The sequence below is a fragment of the Amphibalanus amphitrite genome, unplaced genomic scaffold (genome assembly GCF_019059575.1).
Source record: "Amphibalanus amphitrite isolate SeventyFive unplaced genomic scaffold, NRLGWU_Aamphi_draft 000125F_arrow, whole genome shotgun sequence".
NCBI lineage: Eukaryota > Metazoa > Arthropoda > Thecostraca > Balanomorpha > Balanidae > Amphibalanus > Amphibalanus amphitrite.
This window is the reverse complement of record NW_024881620.1, coordinates 495,764-522,852: the sequence shown is the minus strand read 5'-3', so window position 1 is coordinate 522,852 and position 27,089 is coordinate 495,764. Positions and strand designations below refer to the sequence as shown.

Below are 27,089 nucleotides of genomic sequence, written 5' to 3'. Positions count from 1 at the left end.
CTGGTCCAATGTTTGCACAATGCACTGTCTTCAATGCCAGTTCACACCATCACGAGGACGTCCATCTGTAGTTCACCTCGGTGGGACCACTCTAAAGGACCTCTGACCACCCAGCGACACCCAAAAACCCGAGAGGGCCCAAACCCGCGGTCTACCCCGCGGGACCACCGAGGGGACCTCCGTCTGCGATCTGTTCTAATGAGACCACCGAGGGGACCTCCGTCTGCGGTCTGTTGTGGTGGGACCACCGAGGGGACCTCCGTCTGCGATCTGTTCTAATGAGACCACCGAGGGACCTCCGTCTGCGGTCTGTTGTGGTGGGACCACCGAGGGGACCTCCGTCTGCGATCTGTTCTAATGAGACCACCGAGGGTACCTCCGTCTGCGGCCTGTTGTGGTGGGACAACCGAGTGGCCACTCTGCTGCTATTTTATTGGGATGTCGTCGCTGTGCCGCACGGACAAGAACACGGCGACGTCTGGCGCCGAGCCGCCGGAAGGGCTGCCTTATCGGGCGCACTCTCATGCGACGCATCGCCCTATAGGGAGGCACAAAAAGGCGGCCGCCGTCGTCGCCTGTCGGCGCGGAGGGCCGGCGGACGTGCGCGCCTTAGTAATGGCAGGCGGACGGGCACTCTGCCGCGCCACTCCCCCGATTGTACGCGAGAGGGGCTGTCAGAGGTACAGCGAACATGGGGGGGGGGGGAATGGGCATGGGCAATACGGACATACCCTCCAAAGAAGCATGGAAGGACTAAGCATTTGGGGGAAGGGCAGTTAGGGCAGCCAGGTGATCGTAGTGGTTCACGTGAAAGGACAACGGCGAACATGGCGATACGCAATGGTGAATAGAGCCGTGGGGAAAAGAAGTAGACAAGAGCTGGAAGGGTGAACCACTTAAGTAAATTGCACCAAACAAGCTCAGACAATCACGCTTTCACAATCTGCTGATATTCTATGGACGCGTAAGTGACCTGCATTTCATAAATTATAATAATGCACTATTTATGATTACGGACAATCATTAAGTTCGTGAAATATCAGGCCATTTCCAAAAAAGGAGCGCTCGTGTCATGTAAACAGATAATCAGTTAAAATGTACTCCCAGTAATCACGCAATGTCAACTGCGGCAGCCCAATCGTCTGACGTTAGAAGCCATCAAATAATAGTTAGGAGCATCTGTAACGCTATGGAACTAGCTTCGAAAGGGACATAACCATGTTGGCCAGCGGAGCCGCTGATTAGGCGACCATTTCGTAGTTCAGCTAGCATTAAAATATGATTAGTCTTCATCAGCTTCCGAATCTACTTATGTACCGCGGGCAGCAACCACCCACGGAGATAACATCTCTCCCAGCTCCGCTGTTCGACTTGACTCGAGTCGAGTTTAGAGCTCTGGTCGACTCAAGTTTAGAGCTCTGGTCGACTCAAGTTTAGAGCTCTGGTCGACTCGAGTCGAGTTTAGAGCTCTCGTCGACTCACTTGTTCCACCGCCCATCGATTCCACCCGCGCGCGATCCTCGCTCCGGTGCAAGGTCGTCTGGTCAATTCGAGTCGTCTGGTCAATTCGAGCCCATGGCACCAGTCCGGTCGCCAGAGCGGTGCCACACGGTATCCAACGCAGCTACTGGAGGGATGGTCCTGACCCAAATCCGCCCAGAGAGTGGTGCTTCAGACCAGTGAGGACTGTCTCCCAACAGCTTGGAAGGGTGGAACAGCCTGAACGTCTATCGAGTTTGATTCTGAATACAATCTCACAAATCGCTTATGTAAAAATATCCGACCCTGTTGGAAGTTCAATGCGATAGGGATAAAGGGCTGTCAAAACCACGCCAAGGAAATTACAACGGAAATTGAACTGTACCACTCACCGAAGCACTGGTGTTCGTAGGACTACGATCACAAAGTCCACATTGCCACATCTCATTTCCAAATCATTTGCTAAAACAAATTAGCCTCCCATGTGCGCACCCACTGGCAGAGTTGTCCTGTTCTGCATTATCTTGAGCACAAAACCAATCGAAGAGGCGTTAGCTGGCGCCGCACACATGCTGATGTAGCCCATTAATTCTCCAACTGACGAACACGGTGACGCTGCTCTATATAGCTGGACATGGGAGTGCCCTCGTTGTTCCAGATGCAGCAATCCACACTGCTGTCGCCGGCTTTGGCAGGTCATCCATCCATGGTGCCGTGGGTTTTCCTTCTTGTTCAGAAGTCTGATCATGCAGATGAGAAGGAACTCAGACGTCGCAGTGATGCATCGGAGAGCCTCGGACACGTTGGCAGTCTGCGACATTACGTCATCGACGCAATCATGCTTCTGTCTCATATACAATAACTAGCGCGTTGTGAATCGATTATCGTAAAAAAACGAGCGCATTGCGTTGCAACAACTTGGTTGGAAAGAATGGACGTAGAAAAAATTATACGCCAGATATCGTCATAGCGATGTCCACCGCGATTTAAATCCCTCTCGTGGGCACCTGTATGGAGTGGCGGTTGTATCCATTTCACAGCAGAATGCCTCCGTGGCCGGCCACGTTCCTTTCCATTCCTGGTGTGCCCCTCGGCGTTATTTGACGCGATCCATCCTTGGTGAGAAGCGATATCTAAAATGGCATCGGCGCGTCGGCGGTGGGCCGGGAGGGAGCGGACCTGGTGACGGCACCGGGCCGACCGGCGACCTCTCGGCTGACTGGAACTGACAGCAGAGCGGCGGAGATCGCCCCGAATCAACCGTGGGTGATCTGAGTTATCGCGCCGGGCCCCGCAGTAAAATGAGTCGAGTGGGATTTCAAGGCTTTTGTTCAGAGATCCTCAATAAAGTTAACATGATGATCCCTACAGATTAGAGCATAAGGAGCTTATTAGCAAACTAAGTGGAGCCACCATCCTCATTGACAAAATATGACTTTCATATCAAGCAACATCTGCTCATTTGAGCCATCTATCTGTAAAATTAACATTTTCAGTATCCGTCCTAAATAACGCTGTCGGGTGCGCTCAGGCCGTTTCTGGGCGGGCCACTATGATCCCGACGGTCTGCGGGTGGCTGTGGCCGCCGGCGGCCGTGTTTTGAATCCCCGATCAGTTACAGAGAGTGGTCACCATCTACTCACCTCCCGGGGTGGCGGTAACAAGGTCTGCGTCTCAGCGCCCGAACGCGCCAGGATGGAGCACCGCGACGGACCAGTTAGCGAAACCATGGAAAATAAAGCATGGAATACACTGGACTCGATCTCATTTAATTAAGAGCAAGATAAACATTCGTGGACTTCCGATGTGGACAAAACGAGAATGCTTTGTTCAACATATTGTTTTTGTTACATCTAAAGACCATGGACCCAGCGTACCTAATTCCCTGCAACGTTCAGCCACTCCTCTGCAACTAACCACGACCTTTCGCTGCTTTTTTGGCACGCCACGCACGGACAGGAAAATTAGCGACCGGGTACCGACAATTAGCGACAGGCAGAGGCCGGCCGCGGTCACGAGCGCACCGGCCGACCTGCCTGGTGTTTTGCACAGGTCAGCGGGGTCGAGCTCGTGTGGCGGCGCAGGTCGGGAAGTGCCTGCGGTCGCCACGGCTGAAGACGTAGGTAGGGGAATATAACGATGAGGAGGTAACATAATAGGAGGGGAAGAAAAAGATTAAATATATCACGATAGAGGGGAGAAAGTATCTACGGTAAAGAGGAGCTTCGCAAATTGGATTCCCAACCATAGCGTCCTTCATTAATCTTTAACGCAATCTCAGACATTAATTAATATTTCGAAATGCTACAGACGGGCATGTAAATACGTTACGACTGTCAGAGTGAGCTGGGCGAAAACAGCCCGGCGCGGGTTCCGCCGGCTGCCAGAGCGGTTCCCAAGTTCAGGAAGCTGTCAGACGACTGGCCGCGGTGCCAGCGGATGGAAGGGAGCGGGCCGGCCGCGGGCCAAGTGGCCGCACGGGTGAAGGAGGGAGACACAGGTCGGAGGTGTGGCCCGCATCGGTCCGTCTGCCGCCCAGACAGTAGACATAACCCTGAGATAGCGACTGGAGTGGTGACGGAGCGCCACAACGAGAAAATGGTGGCATGCTGTGCGATCCAATATTCCATCAACCAAAAAATGAACAATCTGCTGATCACATCAATCCTGATTCCTGTGCATTTGACAGGATGTCAATCATCTATCTGAAGAGTCACTTAAAAACAAATAGCAAGTGCCAATCGCAAAACAACTAGTCTAAAAAACTATCATCGCTACCACAATGGTCCCTCCTGCCTATTATTTCCCCTCTATCTCCAGCACCGTTTCTCACATCTTCATGTTCTCTGCTGACATCAGACGCAGAACCCGGCGATGATAAATGACTCACGCCGCCTGGTGGGCCGAATGAAGGACGGTAGCGGTCCGCCAACACCGCCACCAGCAGTGTGCTCATTTATGCCAATTCTGGTCGGCACCGGCGAACGACACAACAAAGCGCATGGAAAGAGGGGTCAGAGAATAGAGTCTATGATGGAAAGGCAGGAGTGGACAGCACTGGCGACTTCAGCAGCGCCTCTCTACACACACAAAACAATAGAGCTATATTTATGAAATAAGATGTAATCGTATCAGCCGATCGACATCGCCATTTGTCTAGAACTGGTTGTTTTGATACGCCCAGCCAAGAGGAATAACCGTTACAAGTCTCTTTGGCAAGCCGACAGTAGGCCTTATCGCGAATGTAGACTCTGAGGCGTGACGGAGGCGATTGAAAGCGATATCTGCTCATGTTATCAAAATTCCCGTTTGTTGGCGCGATGATGGACGAGGAAGTTTAATTTTTTTCGACGCTCAGGTGTAAACCTGTCGGCTACGAAACTAATAGAGATCGCGAGCCAGAGGCCGTATTTGGCGATGAAATGAGGTCAAATATACGATACATCAATAAACGGAAGACGGTGATCTTAGCTACTAGACTACAATATTTCAAAACCAAACCTCAAGCCCTGGGCATCCTGGTGGTGCAGCACATGCATGATGACACGCAAGATATAAAGCACGCATATTTGTGCTGAACAAAAAGAGCGATTATGAAAACCCATTCGTGCAAATCTATTTATAATCTGCACGCATCATTGACTTGACGTCTATCTAAGTTATGTTCATTGAGGGATTGCCACACATTGTGGCAAAATAATGCATGCAATTGTCACTTACGAATCATCGCGACAAAATGAAAACAATAACACAATACGGCAGATGAATGACCATTAATTTGCCTCCTTTTCGGGAAGAATATTATCGATAATACATGCTTTGATCACGTGCCGCCTGATCGGCGTGAAATTGGCACCATCCCATTGCAAATGTCCTTTGATTCAGGCAGGTTGACGAACCCTTAGCAACTTTTTTACAGCGCGTGCAAATTTGGAGGTGGCAGCAAGTAATACATACCTAAACACCACCTCCCTAGGCGCCGGGTACCATGCCTCCACCCCGGCTCGGTGTTTCTACAGGCGCGCCCGTCCAATTTACGGCAGCGAGGCGGCTTCATTAGCCTCTCCATCCCCGCACCATCAATGAGCTGTCCCTCGCTGACGGTCCTCAGTGCCGTGAAAGACGACGTCCGGTGGCCGGTGCGGCGCTAACTTAGCGCGGCAGGGCGCAGTGTCAACAGAGCGGGCCAGCCGCAAAACGACCGGGCGGGCCCGCTGGGAACCCGGGCCCATTGGAACGGTGTCAGCGCGGCCCGGGAACTGCGCAGCGGCGGGCGAGGACGGGCGACCCAGGGTGCTGCCGATGGATTTAATTAGAGGGCTGTTCAAATGTACATATGCAGGATATTACACCTGATAATAGGGTATCAATGTGAGAAACGTAGCCAGATGCTATACATAGACAGAATTGAGACAATATTCTATTCGTAATAAAAAAAGAAAGTGTTGCAGATCATGAGTGGCAGCGCAATAACAACCACAGAAGCGGTTGCTAGGCGTCGTCTCTCCATCTGCTTGACATTCTGCGCCGACATTTGATGCCATCGCTGACCCCCATCTGGGCGCGAGACATGGCACCAGGGCAGGATACTGATCGCAGAGGAGCCGCCGTTACCATTCCGGCGCGTGGTGAGAATGGTATTACCATTCCAAAGGTCGCGGTGGTGTTAACATTCCACAGGGGGTCGACGTAGCTTTATCATTCTATTCTAGGGGCGGGTGACATTTCAAAGGCACATCAGTCACCCGGGGGATATTGTCTTTGTATGTACTCGCATGGAGCAAGCATTGTAGGGTGATGCATTGATGATAGTTTCTCAGCAATTGCACAATGCAAATAAAAGCAAGGATTCTGCTCTGATAGCCGCTGTGTGCTTCAATGTGCCTACCCGTCGACGTTTAGAGATTGCGAGACTAAAAAACATCCGCTTTAGTCAGATCGGATGTTTTTGAATAGTGTGCTCAATCATTCGCAAATTCGTGCAGAGAGCTGGTTGGATTAGTTATTGGAAATTTAGCTTCGCAGTCTCGTCTTAGGAAATGGTTCACTAAGAATTTGATTTGCATACCTACAAATGCCTTCGGGGAACTATCATTCAGGGTCAAATCTGATCCTTTACCCATGCTACCAACAACGACGGCCCAATGCTTTACATTATTGATAAATATATCATAATTCCCATGCATAATTAGAAAGCACCAGAACATTTACATTTAGTACCCGCCGCATCCCTCATCTAAGTTCTGCGACGCTGCGAAAACTGCATCAGACTTGCAGATGAGAATATCGGCAGAAACTTGTTGGCTGCTCAAGGTAATGTTCGCGTCGTCTGACTCATCATTGACCCGTCAGTTCCCCGTGCAGACGGGCTCGGCTGAATGCCCTCACTCCACAGCCGTCTGGGGAGGCCATGGCACGGCCTTTGCGGTGGGGAGGCAGCCGGTTAGACCGGGCGCAGCTAATACGAGTATAGAACGCCAGGTCGTTATGTCAGGACTGACTTCTGTCGGCGTGACGCTGTCCATGCGTCGCTCTCGGTGCGTCGTTTCGGGGTGTCGACACTGCACGCCACTCCTGGGACATTCCTGTCTCCCGGACGCGTCTAGCGGCGAGCCAGGAGGTTAACAGACGTGAATCTACTGCGGGTAGCCTCCTGTCCAACACCGGGGACAGCCCAGGATGGACACCCGTCGGCCACGACACACGGCCGGTGTAGAGACATGGTCGGAGCAGCACATCGCGCAGCAAGTACAGCGAGAAAACACAGCAGGCCGGCAGGTCGGAGGAGATAGGTCGAGATTGCCGCAGGATGGACACGGGGTGTCGGAGGAAGGGTAGAGGCGGTGACGGGATGGGGGCAGCGATAACAGGATGTCGAGAGAAGGCCAGTAACATGGACGAGACGGGGGTTTACTGGCGGGGATTAGGGATCAAACACGATAAAAGAGATGGTAAGTGTAGGTGCAAGCAGGGACGAGGACACTGCATCAGGGAGCTGCATGACATAAAAAGAGAATGAGAAAGAGGAACGCGAGAGAGAGAGAGAGAGAGAGAGAGAGAGAGAGAGAGAGAGAGAGACGAGACGAGACGAGACGAGACGAGACGAGACGAGACGAGACGAGACGAGACGAGACGAGACGAGACGAGACGAGACGAGACGCCTCTGAAAGCAGCCATGAATATCACCACAACAAGGGGAAAAGAGGAAAGGAAGAAATAAATTACGGAGGAATAAGAAAGCAACTTCCCCTCTAGTCCCCTTCCAGTATTTTGCTTACCCCATGGGATAATAAAACATGAGCAAAAAAGACGCACTGAGCTCCAAATAATAAGAATACATCAGGACGGCAACATTCGCACCTCAACCTGAAGCTCACCAAGAGAAATGAACATCTCGTATTGCTCTTCCTCCGCCAGTGCCGCATGACTGCGCCAGTGATGACACACCCAATGACGAGGACGCCCTCGGAAAGAATGGGCGCACGGGCGCGTTTTCACGGAGACGGGAGACAATGCGGTCTCTAGCCGATTCGGGAGAGCCGACGGCGGCCCGTTTCCAAACAGAGAGCCGGCCGCACAGCGCCGATCCTCAGCGATAAGGCCGCATATGCGTCTTCCGAGTGGGCGAGATTTCGCCGCACGACTCACGTCATATTTCAGCCAATCAGTGGGTTCCAGCCGGCGCCGGCCGCGTATCAGTAGCAATCCTCCATTACCGGGGTCAGCGTGAGCGATTGTCTGTGTCTGAGGAACCCTGTCCGCCCAGCGGGGGCCGGCACGAGCCAGACCGGAACTAGGGCGGCACTGGACCGGGACCACAGCAGACCACAACGGGCCGCGACAACAGTGTACTACACCGGCACGAGCCGGGCCGGAACGAGGGCCACACTGGACCGGGACCACAACAGACCACAGCGGACCGCGACAACAGTGGACTACACCGGCACGAGCCAGGCCGGAACGAGGGTCAGGCTGGACCACAACGGACCAAGAACGCAGCGGACCACAGTGGACCAAAGCGAATAAATAATCAGACCAAGTCATATAGGATCTAAGAAGGTGGCCGCTGAGGGGAGGAAAAATCGTACTCGAGAACTTACAGAAAATTGTCTTCCTCAATCTCCTCTTCATGTGTCAAAAACAGCAGCGGAAGTAGCAACCACTTATGTAGCTTTTATCAAATACCACCCGATGCACAATCAGGTGACAGATGTGGTAAAATCTTGCCGGTCGTGAACTTCCAACTAACTGTTCTTTCAACAGGTTGAACCATGTGTCGAGGTGGGGTTATATCTCCAGTATTCGAGTTGACCCAAATCAAGCAATGATGTAGTTAGATTGACTAGTCGATACTGCACACTTTGAGGGGACCCAGTCGAGCCGATGCTCTACTTTCATGTTTAAATATAAATATTCATCGACAGCTCCCGCCCCTCCGAAACGAATCGGTCTTGGATGATATCACAATGTCTAAAATAAGAACCCATCCGTCTGATGTCAGCTAAAGTTGGCCTCGACTTAATATCCAAGATACACTCGCTAAGTTTACAAAAGGAGCTGAGCAAATATAAGGCCGAAATTAGATTGCGTTGACCCATGAAAGAGCTGGATATGCCCATTTTCCTGGACAAAGAATTGCCACGAAAACATTTGGTTAATCTTCTCCAGGAAGCAGCAATCACTCACTTGACAATTTACGTCCACTCCTTTGGAAGTTCGTTTAAAAACCTAACCTATGCCAGCCCTCCGCCACCCCATACATAACTTCAATAGCATAAATCACATGCCAGTGCCGATGGGTGTCATGACCTCTGCCAGTCGTCCTCCTGCGCATGCGTGCTGCACGTGGCACGTGCTGTGCCGCTCAAAGCGCTGCTCATAACCCTGGAGCTCGACGGAGGAGGAGGCGGCGGCGCACAGTGCCGAGCGGTCGTCCCCATGAGATACGACCGAGCGGACGGCGGCCGCCGTCGTTGTTCGCCCGTTCCCGGCACCGAGGCGCGTGAGAGTGCCCGCGACCCGGTGTGACCCGCGCTTAATGCGGCGGCGGTGTATTTCATGGCGGCGACGCGCGCGGGGCGCGGCCGGCTTTGTGGCGTATTTGTTTGGCATTGCCGGCCGGGCCGCAGTTAGAGTAAAATACCGTTCTGAGGAGGTGCCGGGTGCGTGGCCGATGGGCGGCGCCGCGGGTGGCCCGGGCCGCCACGGAATGTCTAATGGCAGGCGCCGTGTGACTAGGAGAGCGGACGGCGCCGCACGGAGAAGGGAGGCGCATTGACGACCCGTGGCAGACTGTGGCCGAACGCACATCACGACGGAGCTGATGACCAGCTTTTCCTGCTGATTGTCTATTCATGTTTGATCTATGCTGTCATCAGGCCTTGGGAAGGTCGAACGAACGCGTCGTGCTGGATAAATTTTAGGTCGAGATCGTGAGTCGTGATCCTGTTTAAAAAACCGACAGCTGCCCTTTGCCAGCAATAGAAAAAAATCACGTCTTTATAAATGCATAATGTTCCAACTGTGAACCGCGAATTTCTCTAATGCAGGTTTATTACATGAACTTTTGAACGGAGCGCAAATGCAGTAATATGGCATTCAAATCAAGCATTATTTATCGCACTTTCAAATTCCTATCATTCTGATCACCCCGCCACACCAGTACGCAACACTGCTGACCCCGGCACCTCCAAACTTCCTCCTCGGACCGTTCCTCTGCGCTGGTATCCACCAACGGGTGCATGTCAGCGCGGCATTTATTCCCCATCCGTGCTGCCGCCGCCGGCCTGGAACGCATCGGCAATCGGCGGTGGCGCCCGGCCGGAGCGGGGGTCAGGAACCATCGAGCCCGCGTCCATCGGCTGTGATTTAGGGCGACAGGCCGGCCAGCGTCGGCAGCAAAGGACGAACGCACACGGCGCACCGGCGATCTGCGAGACGGTCGGCGGGCTGGGATACTAAAACGGGCGGCGGTAGCAGAGGTAACGTGGCGGTCAACAGCGAAGTGAGGTAGCCTCGCAGCGCTGCTCGCCGCCTGAGGTCGTATGGAATATCGGAAGCGCTATTTAGCTGCCTCAGAATAGCTGAATGTAATTACAGGTGAAATCAGACTGAGTTTTGTATGTATGTAGAAGCAGCAAATCCGGTAGAAGCAGAGACGTGTGGACACATACCTATGTGGCATATTTTCATTGGACATTTCGTCAAGTGAGCTTTTGATGAGCGATGACGTTGGGCTTATATTTGATTCGATTTGATTTTTTAAAGAAGGATTATGTTCTTTGAATGACAAACCTTTATTTGAATTCTTCAACAAACGATGCAAAACGATCTGTCGTTAAATAAACCATGAAATTCATCTTCATTTAACTAAACAGCAGCTTCTTGGGCGGCCATTACGAGTTCCGTGTGAGGTAACAAAGTGTGTTAACCATGACACATGGCACAATGGCTCTGTAACTGCACAAGAGCGCGCCGCGGCAGCGATGACGAATTCCCGAGGCCGGCCGATACTTGGGTGATGACAAGGGTAGCAATCGGACCACTCATCACATACAATTAGAAATGATTAACCGGCCGACACAAAGCAGACTTCTGCTATCGCATGCGAGCCATGTTCAGGTCACGTAGCCGTGAACAAAAGGCTGCACTACAGAACATGCATCGCAACACTTAAGTGGACAAATGCACAATGAAAGCAATGCCCTTTGCATGTTAAATAGATACCAATTTGTGCGAATGCCTGCATGTATCTATTAGTACGCGAGTCATATCCTTCAGATGACTCATATGCAAGTTATTCTCTTGCTTTCGTAACTCCGTATCCGGCCCGCAGATCCTTCAATGATCTCAAGTGTACCGCGCTCCAGCAGTATGCGAATTCCGAGCCATAGCATAGCACGCTACGAGAACAATTGGCTTGCGTGTCGACTTGGATTACCTGCGTTTGCTTTATCAATTGTCACCCACAAAAACGGTCGGGCCAAGTTTGTGACGTGCTCATTTCTCCCTAATTGCGAGAAACAATCACGATGCGGCGATAAGAGGTAAACAGCAGAAGAAGTGCGGCGTTTTTGCCGTGTTTCACGGGCTGAAAGCTACTGATCGGGCGACTGACGAGCACGAACGACCACTGCACGCGCGGCGCACAAACAAAGGGCTGAGGAACGAGTCAAACCGACCGGCTAAACCAACCACCTGTCCATCTCAAACGTCAAACATAAAGCGCTGATCAAAATGAACCCATCCACGCCGATAAACGCAAAGAATGCCGGGTATTATCTTCATAAGCTTCATCAAAGTATGCGAGATAGATTGCATCATTTAACTCTGCTATCGTTTCGAGAAATTGACCAGTCAGTCGCATTCGTGCTTCAAAAAAATGTATCAACAACTCCAAAGATATTATGGATGAATGTTGAGTGGTAGCATTTAATGAATTACTACATAACTGAGTTTGTCTGCCATTGCCAGAAAATAAATATACGGTTCAACGCTCCAAACTTATTTCATCGCAACTTGGAAAAACTTACAATTTATAAAAAAGATATTTTAATTTGGCAAATAAAATTATAACAAAACAACGGATGAATTTAATTGCTTAAATTGTTCATTCGAAATATCGCTTCTGGAATTTCCCTTATCACGAACAAACCGCATTCCGTAAGATCTACATTTGAATCCCACAGTTTCTGACCTTTGAGCAGACAATCGGCGATCAGCTATCCTCAGAACAATCACACTCGCGGCTCGCGCGCGCGCACTGACCACAGGAACGCGGCGCGGAGACTGCACTCGACGGCGGCGCACCGGCCACTAACACCGGACACTCGCGGCCGGGGCGTCAGGGCGCCGGGCGCCGGGGCGTCGGTGGGGCGGGCAGTGGGACCTCCCGGCCGCGCATATAATAGCTAGAGTGGGCTGAGACTTTCAGGAGTCTCCGCGAACACTTGTTGATGTGTTGATGCCGATTACGTATGTTGTTCAATAAAATGTCGTTACATATCGCACATGCTCAGCTTGTAATCGTAAGTTTACCGCTGCTTCTCCTTGGCCATCTTTGATGGGTAAATCAATCTGTGATACTAAACAGCCGAAGTACTGATTGAGCTTCATGTCCGTTTCTCAGGCCGTTGGCAAAACGAAATGAAATTATTTCATGGTGTTTTCCTCCAAGTGGAGGAAATTCATTCAAACTCACAAACGCGAATTCATAAAATGGCAGCCAATTATAGCCAATTTTACCACAAACGGCACTATTCGACTCACACAATCACGCTAAATAACCAATCACCAAGCACTGAGAGGGTATTTAACCTCGAATGCCTACAAACACCTGTAGGCCGGTAAATTATACACCGGTCTGCTAAACACAGACCACCTCGCCTGATTGTGACGAGTTCATGACAGCGCGGCGAACGGTTCAGTTAGTCGGTTACTCGGAATCCCACCATTCTCCCACCATGGCGGGATCTCCCACCGGATTCGGAGTTCCGTGGAATCCCTCACACTGAACCGAGACCGTCGGGGTCTTGGGATACTCTCTAGATTACGCCCACAATCGCTGCCTCCATGGTGAACAGGACAGGGCTGGTTAGCGACGCCTCACTGCACTCTGTAGATAGTGACCGGGCCGGTCTGTGACCAGCGGCGACTATTCTCCGTAAATGACCGCTACCTCACACGGAGAGTGTCAAGTCTAAATTGTTCAGAGTCAGGCCCCATTGATGGCAATAGCTCAAAGGTCATTTTCATTTACATGAAACAGTAGCGCAAGACCCAAGAAACTGAAGACACACCCACCAAATAAAAGCCCAAATTTAAATGTTTGATGTCTCAATAAATCAATAAATCAACTGACCTGTCAAGAACAACTACCAAACAACCGTAGTGGTGTATATTAATGCTCATGTCATCAATAAAAATCCAATTAATTAAAACAGCACGATGACACTGATAAGCAATTAGCTCAACACTGGAAGGTAGCACTGAGTGTCTCAAATAGTTTAGTGACATAAGATCAGATTATTGGTCACGTCCCCATTCCAAACTGTCAGTCAGCGCTGATCATGATGCCTTTCCGTAGCAGGCAGTGACGGCGAAAGGGAGGCGGCAAGGCGTTCTTTTGCCAGCCCTCTGACTGGGCCGGACTCGACCCTCCACGATCTGCGTGAGATTCTCAATCGGAGATGTGGTGATGCTAGAGCATCCCATTACATTCTGTGATTGAGCACAAATTGTCTGTTCTGTGTATTTCTACTTCATTCATATACTACATTTGACCTGCTTCTCTGCAGTAGAAAGCTAAGACAATATCGTGTCGCGACAGGTACGGCCCACTTTTTTAAATTTAGACCAGACAAACAAGCAAAATAGAGCGAGATAGGCAAACTGGTGCCGGAACACGATTCCGCAAATGTTTGGCCTTTGCTAAAGTTCGACATTTCATTTTGTTTGCTTATCAGATATCGCAAAATGCCTGCGTATGTTTATTTGCCCTCCACGCGCGGTATAAAACTTCGTCTTAAGTTCTTAGCGTCTGGGAATGCTGCTTGCTTATACAAGCGTAGCTAGAATTTGGTAAAACAGTTGCTCAAAATTAACTCCCAGTGAGGTTTGAAGTGGGTGGTGGTGCATTTGTCCGACGGTTTTCACCATTAAAAAGCTGAGTCGCCACTGCCAGCCGTCAGGAATATTAAATAATTCCGCCACTGACAGGTGTCAGACCCAGAGCTGTTTTCTGCCATGCCTTATCGCAGCCGAACATCTAAGGCACGCAGCGCGACCTCTCAAATGACGGGCACTGAGCTAGCAGCCTACAGCATTGCGTCAACGCATGAGCCGACTCGACGTGGCGGCGAAACAAGAATGCTCATTGATGAGCAATGACAGCTTCGGAATGAGCCCGGCATACCTGGCGCATACCTCTTAAATCACTCCGGTATAATCATATGCAGCATAACGAAACAAGACACATCGTTTTATGCATCATATCTACTCTTCTGCGCTGAGTTCACCGACTGAAGTTGTTATTTATGCCCTCCGCGAGATACAGTAGCTCACACTCATCCGAGTAGAATGGGCGTTACCGGGCGGCTCGAGTGAGCAGCGGGACCCACAGCTCTCCTGGGCCGGCTGCTGTCGGATTGGACATCGCTCTTCCCAGCGGGGGTCGACCACCCGCCCCGGTAGGCCGGGCAAAACAACACATCAACTCGGACCGGGCCGGGCCAGCTCCAGCGCCACGAAAAGGCTCATTCGAGTCGTGCGATGGACGGATGAAGACTGTTTCGAGGCGGTTGCGTGCCACTTTTACACCCTGCAGCACGCTGTAGATACTTAAACTGACGTGTTTTGTGGTGCCGGCTCAAATTGAGTTACCCGAGGTAGCGGAAGTTTCAACTGAGTGGTTCTGACGCTGAAGACAGCCGGCCGGACGGGCTGATATCTGGGACAGGGGTGGTAAAATGTTCTGTCTTTATGGATGACGCCGGGGACAAGATATGGCTTCGGAAAGAGGGCCCGGGGGCGAGATTTCACTTTTTATCGTTTTTTGGCAATCCAGCTGCCAAAATTGACGCTAAAAACAGCGCTGAAATGAAATCCGTAAGTAGTGGAGCTTCAGGTTGTATACTTTTTGCCTTATTCGCCCCTATTTTGTAACGATTATAAATTAGCGGTTGCGTCCAAACTCGTCCGGATTCCAGATCTCCCGACTATTTTTGCGACCGAAAATATGCCATATCTAGTATCCACCCAGCTACTAGTTGTCTAGTCGACACTTGCCCCGGGGCCGCCACCCGGGGCTTCTGTGTTGTTCTGGGCGGGGAACGCGACTGTCTGGACAGTGAGACTCACTGATTTCCCACCGGCGAGTCCGCAGCCGGGGTGCCTTTTAGTAGTAGGTACGTAGGTATAGAATCGTGGATGTGGAAGCTTTCAACTGACAATTTGAAACGAGTTTGCTCTGGAGACGAATTGAAGAAGGGTGATGGAAGGTAAGAATTAGTCATAGATAACTGATATACATTTGATAACTCGCTTTTTGTGTTTGGTGCGCAATGCCTTTATACAGCCTTGGCTATGCCCAACTTCTGCTACCTGAGTAGAATGAGACATGATTAGTTATATCAGGGCTCAGGCTGCCCAGTATGAATCAATAGGTACACCATCAGTGCATCAGTCATTATTCAATTGGACTTGCAATTTGCTAACTGCTAGCCAAGTCAGGCCAGTAGCATGAGCATGGATGAGTAGGTAATCCACCTAGCACCTAGCACTGGCAGTTTGCCCCCTGTTTCACTGATAGTTTCTTGATTCTGAGGTTATTACTTATTGGATATAATGATTCACAGGGCTGCAAGTGCGGAGTTGGTTGTTTTTCAAGTTACTCAGACTTTGACCCTCTGCAGTTGGATCTAGCTTTGTCTCTGACTCAGAGTTAGACTCCAGCTTGACAGCCTGAAGAAAGACCTAGGTGTTTCGAACGCAGAACTGCATGCAACTACTTAATTTTTTTTTTTTTTTGGAATATCAATCATGCACATGCAGCAAAGCACAGTGGCCAATGCCCAGCAATCAGCATCCTAAAGAATTTGAGAAGTGAGAACTAACATTTAATGTCATACCTATAGGTTATAGCTGTTGCTTGGAAAGAATGAGACCAAAAGTCAGCAACATCCCCTTCACTGGTTGGATTTTGGCCACCACTTGACCAGAGTCAGTTGACATCATGTTATTGATTCTGAATCTGGCTGCAAGCAGAATAACTGACTCCAACCAACTCCAACTCTGCAGCCTTAATGATTTGAAATATAAGATTTATTGCTGGCACAAACAACATGTTCATTTTTCAGGTAGCAGCAGTGTCAGTAACTTGTGCGATGAAATTTTGCTTAAGGTTTGCCACCTGTTTCATGTGCAGGCTTTTTCCCATGGCTATTTGTGGCTGATTAACGGCTCAAATAAAAATATCCTGGTGACCAAACCTCTCCTAACATATTGACATTGGTAAAAATTGTTTCAAACCAGCAGGCTGCAATGAGTGCTATAGTCAGAATATTGTTGAATATTTTAAACCACATCAGATAGCCTTCAGATCACATCACATCAACACAGCAAAATTTATCTGTGGAATAGGGGGCATATACGACATACGTACCTAAAGTAAAATAGATAATAATGCTGTGTGGGTGAAATTAAGAAAAGTTGAGTCATGATTCATGATGATATTTTTAACTTTGTGCCTCAAATGGGCATTACATATGGAGCATTACATAAGTTCATCAAATAACCTTGAAAGCAACAAAACTTTGGTATGAGATAGGTGGCAGACCTGGAGCATACAATTTGATTGCTTTGGCAAAGCCAGCAACTTTGCAAGGGAGGCTGAAGGGCCAAAATGGGCATTGTGATAATATTGATAGCATTGGTATGGCAGGGGCCAATGTTAAATCTGTGTCAACTTTGTTAAGGGGACAAAATGGCTTTTGGCTAGGGTAATAGCTGGCCCCGGGGCCTAGTTGGCCTCCCTTAATCCACCAGTGCTACCTGGTCTCCTAGTTGTGTTCCAGGGGGGGGGGGGCAAAGGCCATGGGTGGAGATTCATGAACAATCATCACCTGTTTGTTTTTGTAGTTTATTCATGCAATATGAAAAGACAATAGGGAATGTTGTCATTAGCATATTTAGGGTTACCTATTCTAGTGAAATTGACTGACTTGTTCTAATTTGAGTTTGCCCCTGGCCCTGTATGTACCTAATATTTACTCAGGTGTTCAAAAATAACTCAGAGCTCCAAACCCACAACACCTCTGGCTCTGACTGAATGGTTTAGGCAAGACTTATATGAGTGGTTTGAGGCTCTGGTACACATCTACATAGGTTTCTTTTGGACTTTTGTATGATGTTTAGTCTACATTTTGTGTGCTGTCCTACTGATGTTTCAAACTAGGTGCTTTTTTCAAGTGGCATAGCCATGCCTATTCTGATCCATTTTGCCATTTAGGAATGAATCCATAGAAGTATGCCTTTTCATACTAAAAACGGTCTTCTTTGCTTTCTTGCATATTTTCATTTCTAAAATGCAATACTAAACGTCCAAAGGTAGCAGAATCGATGACATATGACTTGCCTGATATGTTGTTTCAGTAACTTTAGAATCGAATTGCAAATACATCAAGAGTTACTCGACTCTGGAGCACAGCCATGGGCGTCGCCTCCTGTGTGTGTGTGTGGGGGGGGGGGGGGGGGGGTTCGTTCACCGTATCTTCGTCGACTTTTAGCCTTATGGCGTCTGCGTGTAGCGTGAACTGCAGCCTGCGCCGTGTGTTGTGACGCACAGATTGTTCCGTTTTGGCCTGACAGGAGCCGACCGGTCGTTCCGCATCCGCGTGGCTGCACTGCTGGACCTGTACACCGTGTTGGGCCGGACTAGCAGGTGTCTACAGGACCTACAGCAGCTGCCGTGGGAACGCCAGGAGCACACCAAAAGGCTCCGGGAGGAGCTGGACTCCATGACGCACGCCCTGCCGTCACCCGCACCGGCGACGTCACGCGCTGCACCTCTCGACTCGGCTGCAATCCTCAGTGAACTGCAGCGGGCTGACCCGGAAGAGATGGCTGAGCGCTGGCCTTCCCTCGCCCGTTACGCGTCCGATATCGACAGCAGTCTGGTAAGCCTCCGCGACTGTTCATGACTGAACCTACATACGAATATACGAAAGTGTACAACATTAACGTAATACGATTATTGGCCTCTACCTACATGTTAGCATCATTAAGGTTACATCGTTCTGCACTACGTATTCATTCTTCTCAAAAGCCTGCAGGATTCAGAATGCAATGAAATGTGATTCCCATTCTCAGAAACACGGGTATTGGAAGCATATGGAAAACGTACACCACTCGGCGGCCAGCTCCATAGCATTGGAGGACCATAGAAACAATTATAGTCATTATGTGCCGTGGTTAATTGGAGCTTATTTTATCTGTAAAAATGCTCCTCTGCGGGCGGATAGTCTCTATGCTCACGAATCCTTGACCTCTTAAGATAAAAGCACGGTAGTTATCGGGACTGCCCTGTTATTATTCGGTGACGCGGACTCCGCGTCACATGTTCATTGAACATGCTTGCAAAGGAAACATAGGTCTTCAAATCGAATGCCAATAACAACGTTGCGTTCAAACGATGCATTATCGTATGCCGATATGCGACATCGTAATGGAGACACGTTTATAAACATTTCGATAATTTGAATCGAGTGCTTTCTTTGCAGGTAGCGGAGATCTCAGCCTTTTCGCGGGCGCTTGGCAAGCACTGCGCCAAGCGTGGGATGGGGGCCGACCGCCGGGGCGCCACAAAAGGTTCGCACAACGCGAAGCTGCTGAACGCCATGGAGGACGTCCGCACCGTGGCAGACCTGCGGGAGCTCCGACAGTCCCGCTCGTCGGGAGTCTTGCGGTTTGTGGACAGCGCCATCCAACGTCTGGTGGCGAGGCGGATCGTCCCGGCAGGCGTCCCGCCGGCGAGTCTGAGACTGGCGTACCAGGCTATCCAGGACACAAGGGAAGGGCTCACCAACCAAGAGCTCTTCAAAGAGCTGTGGAAGGCCTCAAAAACTCAGCCGGAGCTCCAGCCCTTCCTCAGCCTCATATCACGCCTCTGGCTCATCAGCCCGGCAGAGAGCGTGGTGGAGAGCATGGGCAGTGCGGTGAAAGAGGTGTTCGGCGCTCACCGTCAGCTTCTTCACGAGAACGCTGCGAAGGAGCTGATAGTGAGGTGGAACGGTCCGGACATGTGCAGTGCTGACGGTCTCATTTTGGAAGTGCAGCGGAGGCATAAATTCAATTTCACACGCTCCGCTATCAGCATCACAGCAGCGACAGAAGGTACCGTACTAGCTCGCCATAAAACCAAGAAGTGCCCGCGAGAATCCTTCTTTTATTTCAACAAGACCAGGTGAGTCCAGCTATCACGCCTCATGTACTCACATGATGGTACCGTCAGCACTGTACCTGTCCGGATTATTCAGACGGAGAATGGGCGGCGAAAGCACGAAGTCGGAGTCATCTAATCAGTGTATAGTGTAATTGCGTGTAATTGCATATTAAGTGTATTCATCGCGTATACTGCAATGTTTCGTGTTCGTTTTTTTAAAGACACGCAACCTCAGGCCATATTATAGGCAGGCACTGTTCACCTTCCCTTCATGTGACTTTAACTGAGATAGCAGTTTGGGCAGTAAGAAACCCTAATCAGAATGTCCCACGGTCCTACGAGCTCATTCGCCGAAGATATTCAACTTCAAATGTTGCGATTTTGGCCGTACGCAATTTCCGCTATCCTATTCAGAGTCAATTATTTCCCTTACGCAGTATAACCGCCACCTGTGGTAGAGGCGAAAACGTAGTGCAAGTCCGTGCAAGGCTTAACACTAAATAAAACTTTTTGTAGTTCGTAATTATTTTGCATTCTGATCAGTTTAAACCAAAATCCCATTCAAAACTAATGGAAAATACATATTTTCCAAAGGTGAACGGTTTCCTTGTCTCAGTTTCGGTACACATTGCGACAGTTTTCCACTGTCGATCAACATTGCTGTAGTACGCTTGGAAGTACGTACGTATGCATGCAGGCTCTGTCTGAATTATGATATGTATGTTGTAACGCAGATGCGTTACATTTTTTCATCTTTTATGCTGAACTGCAAGCTGTGCCACAAGCTGAAACACGGCCATCTGCGAGCGCCGCACAGACACGGTCAGCCGGCTAAATCGGCTGTGATACCCGATCTCCGTCCCAGCCGGCGTCCACAGAAACGGCGCAGCCGGCTTTGACAAACAGGGGTCCCCTATAGATGACCACCCCGCTTCATGAGAACCCAGCTTTGAAGTCGACAAATAGCATACCGAAACGCGCCATTCGGCCCGTCTCGAACCATTTATCAGTTTAACCTTTGGAAAACAAGACAATGTCCCACGCTCGGCACCCCGCCAGAAGAGAAGAACAAGGAGAGGGGAGTGCAGACCGGCCCTGATTTGAACCAAACAAGAAAGGGGAACGGGGACCGACCCGGTTTGTACGAAAACAGGATGAAATGGAACTCGGTCGCCAACGACAAAATATAGGACATCTGGCCGGAGCTGGCTTCAAAACAAGGGGAGTAGAGGGTCAGCCCCGCCACCTGGCGCCCCAGACGCCGTGATCGCCGGCGGCGAATTCCACCCGACCGCTGCGTGAAAGTGTGTGACTGCCATGGACGGGGGTGCCGAACTTCAGCAAATCACGAACGTTTGAAGGCGGAGCCAAACGCACTTTCTGAGAATGGAGGACGAAGATTGGACAAGGAGATGCTGCCCGGCCCTCTGAAGTATGACGTCATCAAAAGTATAAGTTGATGAAACGGAACTATAACCGGCTCTCTGGCTCTCTCTCGGACGACGGATTCCACGCCGCTCTTCGCTCTCGGCTCACATCTGACGCCGTGGACAGCCCACGAGACACCAGCGGCTGGCATCACGGCGCCGGCGGCGGCTCTGGCCGCCGGGCCGGGCGCTGGACGGACACGACCATCATGTCAGCGACTCCATCTCAAGTAAGGTCACGCGGTGAACACGGGTGCGCACCTAGTCCCTAAATCCTTTAAGTGAACCCCCCCCCCCTCGTTACTGCTATGTGAGCCACATTATGTTTCCTTTTTTTGGTGTCGTTGCGCAATAATTTAGGCCATTCAGTTTAGGTAGTTCAATTTATTTTGAGAACCTTCAGTCTAGGTAGCTTGATTTAAAAATCCGATTTCGGTCAATTATTTAGCCCCGCGCGGATTAACTATGGGCGTGGTGCGAGACGCGTGCCGACGTGGAGTGGACCCTCGTCCGGCGCCCCGTGGTGATTAAGGCGGATGGAGGGGATTATGCTCCGTGGGGAGTCGGGAAAGGGACGGGCGACTGGATACCGTACCGCGCGGCGTGTGGGGCTCAGTGATGGGCGGTCTGGTCTCTGGTCCCAGAACGTTTTCTTTAAAATTTGGCAGGTACAGGATTTGAAAGTATTGTGTCAGCAAGAATGTAAATAAATGTGACTTGTAAATATTGTAATACGAGTGTAAAGAGTGATGAAAGGAAAGGACCGGAGAGTAAAATGTCACAGACCATATGCCATCTACACAGCCGGAGAGGGAGTCGTTGCGGGAGAGGAAGTGGTTTCGAGGTATACAATTCGCCATAGTATTTGGTAACAGAACAGTTCTTCCTGTCTGCCTGGTTCTCAAGGGACATCCAAATCCGATAGGGCCCAGGTAGTTTATCGAGCCCGTGGGGCCCGATACCACCAAACGGGGGGTGGAATCCGTCGTCACAGCCGTCAGTGATCGGCTCAGTTGGGGTCAGTCCAGGGGTGGGCCCAATTTTTCTAATCTCGGAGGCCACGACAGTGGCCAGGCTGGCCTCAAACATCTGAACCGATTCCACCCCTTATTGTCGTCTGGTCAGTGCTGGCCGGTTACCCTCCTGCCTAACAGTGCCCGCACAGGAGCTGTTCATTCTCCTGCCTAACAGCGCCCGCACAGGAGCTGTTCATTCTCCTGCCTAACAGCGCCCGCACAGGAGCTGTTCATTCTCCTGCCTAACAGCGCCCGCACAGGAGCTGTTCATTCTCCTGCCTAACAGCGCCCGCACAGGAGCTGTTCATTCTCCTGCCTAACAGCGCCCGCACAGGAGCTGATCATCCTCCTGCCTAACAGCGCCCGCACAGGAGCTGTTCATTCTCCTGCCTAACAGCGCCCGCACAGGAGCTGTTCATTCTCCTGCCTAACAGCGCCCGCACAGGAGCTGATCATCCTCCTGCCTAACAGCGCCCGCACAGGAGCTGTTCATTCTCCTGCCTAACAGCGCCCGCACAGGAGCTGTTCATTCTCCTGCCTAACAGCGCCCGCACAGGAGCTGTTCATTCTCCTGCCTAACAGCGCCCGCACAGGAGCTGATCATCCTCCTGCCTAACAGCGCCCGCACAGGAGCTGTTCATTCTCCTGCCTAACAGCGCCCGCACAGGAGCTGTTCATTCTCCTGCCTAACAGCGCCCGCACAGGAGCTGTTCATTCTCCTGCCTAACAGCGCCCGCACAGGAGCTGTTCATTCTCCTGCCTAACAGCGCCCGCACAGGAGCTGTTCATTCTCCTGCCTAACAGCGCCCGCACAGGAGCTGTTCATCCTCCTGCCTAACAGCGCCCGCACAGGAGCTGCTTATCCTCGTCAGGTCAGCACTGGCCGGGTCATACGTTCCCATTTTCCAACCCAGAGCGGCCTCAATTAAGGAGTTTCCGCTCAGCCTGGTCCGCACTGGTCGGTGGCTTAACTTTGAAAAAAGGGGTGACGGTTGAGGACGAGAACGAGAAAGACGAGTTGTTAGTTCGAGCTAGAGTCTCAGTAAATCATCCCCACTAAAGTCAACCCGCACCTAAGATGAATAAGGGACTCAGAGGGGACAGATAATGCACGTCACGCCCCTGTGCGTGGAAAGTCCGCCGACGCGGCTACGGGTTAGGAGGGAGATGAGAAGCGAGTGAAATGAAAGAAGACTGTACACGGAGAGGAATCGGATTTCCCAAATGAAGCTCAGCTCGGATAGACCCCACTAAATAGTAGGCCTCGCTTGGTTAAGCCCTGGATGCGTGCAATAAGTCGCGAAGTGAAGAGAAAGGGTGAGAGCGAGTTGAGGATCGATTATTGAGGATGAGTGCGTAGCCGACGAAGGCTAATCCGTTCGGTTGCCGGCGCGGGCCCCATAAAGCCGTGGCTATACGGAGACGATGCAGGCAGCCCGGAGGGACCTAGTGACCCCGCCCGGTTTTAAAAGATAGGTTAGGTCCGCTATCGGTCCATTGAGTGATCAGCGCAGGATGACATTCGATAAGCGACGTAGGTAGTCTCGGAGATGGTTAGGACCCCAGGCGTCCCAGCGAGGAGACGTATGCCGCCGGTTAAGTAATGTCCCGCGAAGAAACGTGTGATGCTGCAGGACGGGGGTGAACATTAAATACCAAAGCATGTGAGTCGGGTGATCGCGGTAAGTCGGTACTGGCCACCCCGCTGTCAGTCGATTTACTCCGGCCGTGCAGCGGTCATTTCGGTTAGGTCTGTGACGACAGCTTAACTACCAGCAACGGATAGATAGGGCTTCGGGCACCTATAACGCTGGTAGTCGTGGATTGTGTGAAGCCAACGGAGGCTAACCCGTTCGGTCGCCGGTGCTGTTTCAAAAGCCGTGGCTATACGGAGACGATGCAGGCAGCCCGGACGGACCTAGTTACCCAGCCCGGTTTCAAAGTTTAGATAAGCCCACCGCGGGCCGTGGTACGCTTAGTTTTCGTTTTCTTATAGGCAATTTGGCATACCTGGTAGTCATGGATTCGTGTAAAGCCGACGAACGACTAACCCTTTCGGTCGCCGGGGGCTGGCCCGAAAACCGCGGCTATACGGAGACGACGCAGGCAGCCCGGACGGACCTTAGTTACCCAGCCCCGGTCTCAAATTTCAAATAAGTCCCCCGCGGAAACCGGACTACACAGTGTCCTGCGAGCCGTAGTCTCGGAACCGCTGGCCGAAGGACATTTATGTTTTTGTGTAGGTAGTTCGACATGGTGATGGGATGGACCGCAATAAGTCACGTAACGCGAGGGTCGAGTGCCGAAATCTGTGGTGGGTCGTATCTCTAATTGTGTAGCGTGAGCATTATGAAGCGTTTGTCTGATGTACGGAACATTGTGGTTATGAAGGGATAACGGTTAAATGAAATTTAAGGCCAATGACTAGATAACGACTTTGCGTGCGCCCTAGCACCACCGGGGGAAGTTAGGAAAAAGAGGGAGGGATCGGAGACGGCTAACTCTGATTATTTTGAGGTATGACTGGACGTATGACAGGAGTGAGAGGGGATGGACAAGTGAAAGTGTGATTGTCGTGTATATCCGGTGGGAGATAGCCCTCAGCTAGGACGGGTGCCGTTGTTAGGAGTTGGGATCTGTTAAGTAGAGTTAATTTCTTATTTCAATGTGATCAAGGAAAATTGGTTATCACTTATCACTCATCCCATCCATCAACCCTAGCCTATGTGCTTCCGATGATTGATCGCCCCGAGGTAGAGTCAGAGTCGGAACGGGTTCGCGAGGGGCTGGATACAGAGAAGGGCCTTTAGGAGCGCACCGACTCAGCTCTCTTGCTCTCTATCTCTACCAGAAGACACTGCCCGGTTCGCCCCGCAACGTCGCGAAACCCCGCTACAGATTTGGCGCCCAACGTGGGGTAGGATCAATCAAAGGAATCATGAAGTCGGTGGACGAACGTGCATTGCCGAACCCAAAGCTAAAATTTCAGAGGAAATGCGAGCGTGAGTGAGAAAGCTCATCAATGTATGTCTTAGCTAGATGCAGTGGGAGCTGGTCACTCAGTGCAGCGTTACTCGGGTTAAATTGATTTGACTGAAATCAGAAAGCGTGGATTGCTGGAGGGTGTGTATATCTGAATGGAGTGATATAGTTAACTTGAGAATCAATTTTCAGTGACGGGCGAGCGGGCTTAGTATTTTTTTTTTGCTTCAGTTATCGTTAAATAAATTTATGTGGCTCACAACTAGCGAACCCTAACCTTGAGTGAAATCCCGTGATCCAAAGTTAGAGTAATCACACCGACGATGCCATTTTAACCCAATTTTAAGAGATTGCACCCATCCTATACCAAAAAGGTGCAGTGACCTATGTGTGACCCGTGGACTGACCCGCCTCTGGAGAGAACTGACAGGAGACCGGCAACCGTCCACGAGCCGTTTTCCGCGACGGAAAACCCCGTTACATGAGCAGGCAGTCATGTGTGTTGCCGAATCCGATGTATATATGTAATGAAGATACGACTGAGCGCGACGCTATGAAGGTATCGAATGTTGTCGAATGAAATCAGGGCTGAAGAAGGCAAGAATGACAAATAGAACGCATGATATTGAAATAAAGGTGACGGCACAGATTGAAGATGATCGAGATTGTTATTGAAGCAATGTGAACAGCAAGGTGAAAGAAGAAGGGCACACAGCGGAGATTGACGGCGGGAAGAGAAGATATTGAAGGAGGAGACCGATGAAAACGGTGCCACTGATACTGAATTACAGTGCAGACACGAAATCACAGAAATAAATCAACAGCTGGGAAGAGAATATGCAAATGATTTGAGAATAATGACATCACGAATCAAGTTGGGAGAGTAAACACGCAATAGAAGAACAAGGACAACACACAACCGAGTGACGGCAAGAAAGAAGACATTGAAGTAGTATACCGATGGAAATGAAGTTGATACTACATGGCAATGGAAACATGCAATTACAGAAAGGAAACGACAGCTGAGAAGAGCAAAATACAAATGATTGAAGAACTATAAGATCACGAATTCATTTGGAAGAGCAAACGTGCAGCGCAGAGAAGAAGAGATGCCAACGGAAGAACAGACAAAAACTAGTCATCAACGACGACTGGCTGATGCTGATGGCCAGTGCCCAAGGGAATTCAAAATGAAGACAACGCCTGAAATAAATAACAACAGAAGACCGGAAGAAGGAGAAGGAGACACAAATCGACCGAAACCTAAAATGTTAGCAAATACCAGGGCAACTACCTAAAGACGACAAAATAAGACAGCAACTGGAGTGACGGTGACGACTACCACAACTATGGAACATCATTTGACACTACTGATTAGGCAGATCTACATGTTGACCAATGCCACCAAGATGAACAGCTGCAAGGGACCGGACCTGTCTGCAGGCCCATTTCTAGACCGTTCGGTCGCTGGAAGATGATGATCTACCGTAAAATCAACTGAAAGAAGAGCTCCCACTTCACAAACTTCGAGAGCAACTCGCTAGATCTGCAACAGGTCAGAGCTCAACGTCACAGCTGAACAACCGTGAGCGGACTGGAAGGACAACAGGCAACCACACCGACGGCATCCGTTCCAGCATCGGCAGTCAAGGCTGGCTACCACTCTCGTGACTACCAGACCAACTGGGATGCCGGAAACGACCAGAGCTGTGCCCCGGCTATAACATCACAGCCAAATAACAACGAAGCAGGCTGCAGCGTAACCACACCTGCCGCTAGATGTGACAGCCAAACCATCATCGGCAGTCTACACCAGAGCGTAGCCTCTGCGGCCACCAGACCAGCAAAACAGCTCGGAAGCCACGTTCAACCCAGGCTCAGCCACAGACGACGAGTTCTGGGCCGATCATAGCTAGCCCTGACAGCTCACCAGGGCAGCTGCGTTCGACACCGATGGTCGGCGAGGACTAAAACTTCAACTACGAGACTGGGGAAATCCGGAACTGGGACACGACTACAGCAGCAGAAGGCCGGTTCGAGACCAAATCGCGGACGACCGCCAGTCCGTCATCGCGGCCATCTCGGACCGGAGCTGTTGTGGCTCGTGGAGCCACCATCAGGTGCCGGGCTCACTTCTTTGGTATACCACAATCTGCACCGGTATGTTATCGCTAATTTGATCTGAATTATAGTAACCAAATGTACCAATGTTATTTTGTATTGTCATGTGTTAATTATTTCAATGGT

At 50.6% G+C, this 27,089-nt stretch overlaps 2 protein-coding genes across 2 annotated transcripts in view; one reads left to right on the top strand and one right to left on the bottom strand.

Moving 5' to 3' along the window:
• LOC122381707 overlaps positions 1–27,089 on the bottom strand; it is a 71,974-nt gene that overhangs the window by 19,561 nt on the left and 25,324 nt on the right. The window lies entirely within an intron of this gene.
• On the top strand, positions 15,344–20,135 carry LOC122381692. Its single transcript, XM_043366172.1, has 3 exons — positions 15,344–15,476; positions 17,845–18,152; positions 18,756–20,135. Exons 1-3 carry the CDS (start codon positions 15,470–15,472, stop codon positions 19,440–19,442), a joined length of 1,002 nt encoding a protein of 333 aa, XP_043222107.1. The 5' UTR covers positions 15,344–15,469; the 3' UTR covers positions 19,443–20,135.

Coding starts and splice junctions, on each gene's coding strand:
- LOC122381692 (XM_043366172.1), top strand. Junction 18,153..18,755: donor CCGATATCGACAGCAGTCTG/GTAAGCCTCCGC, acceptor CTTTCTTTGCAG/GTAGCGGAGATCTCAGCCTT.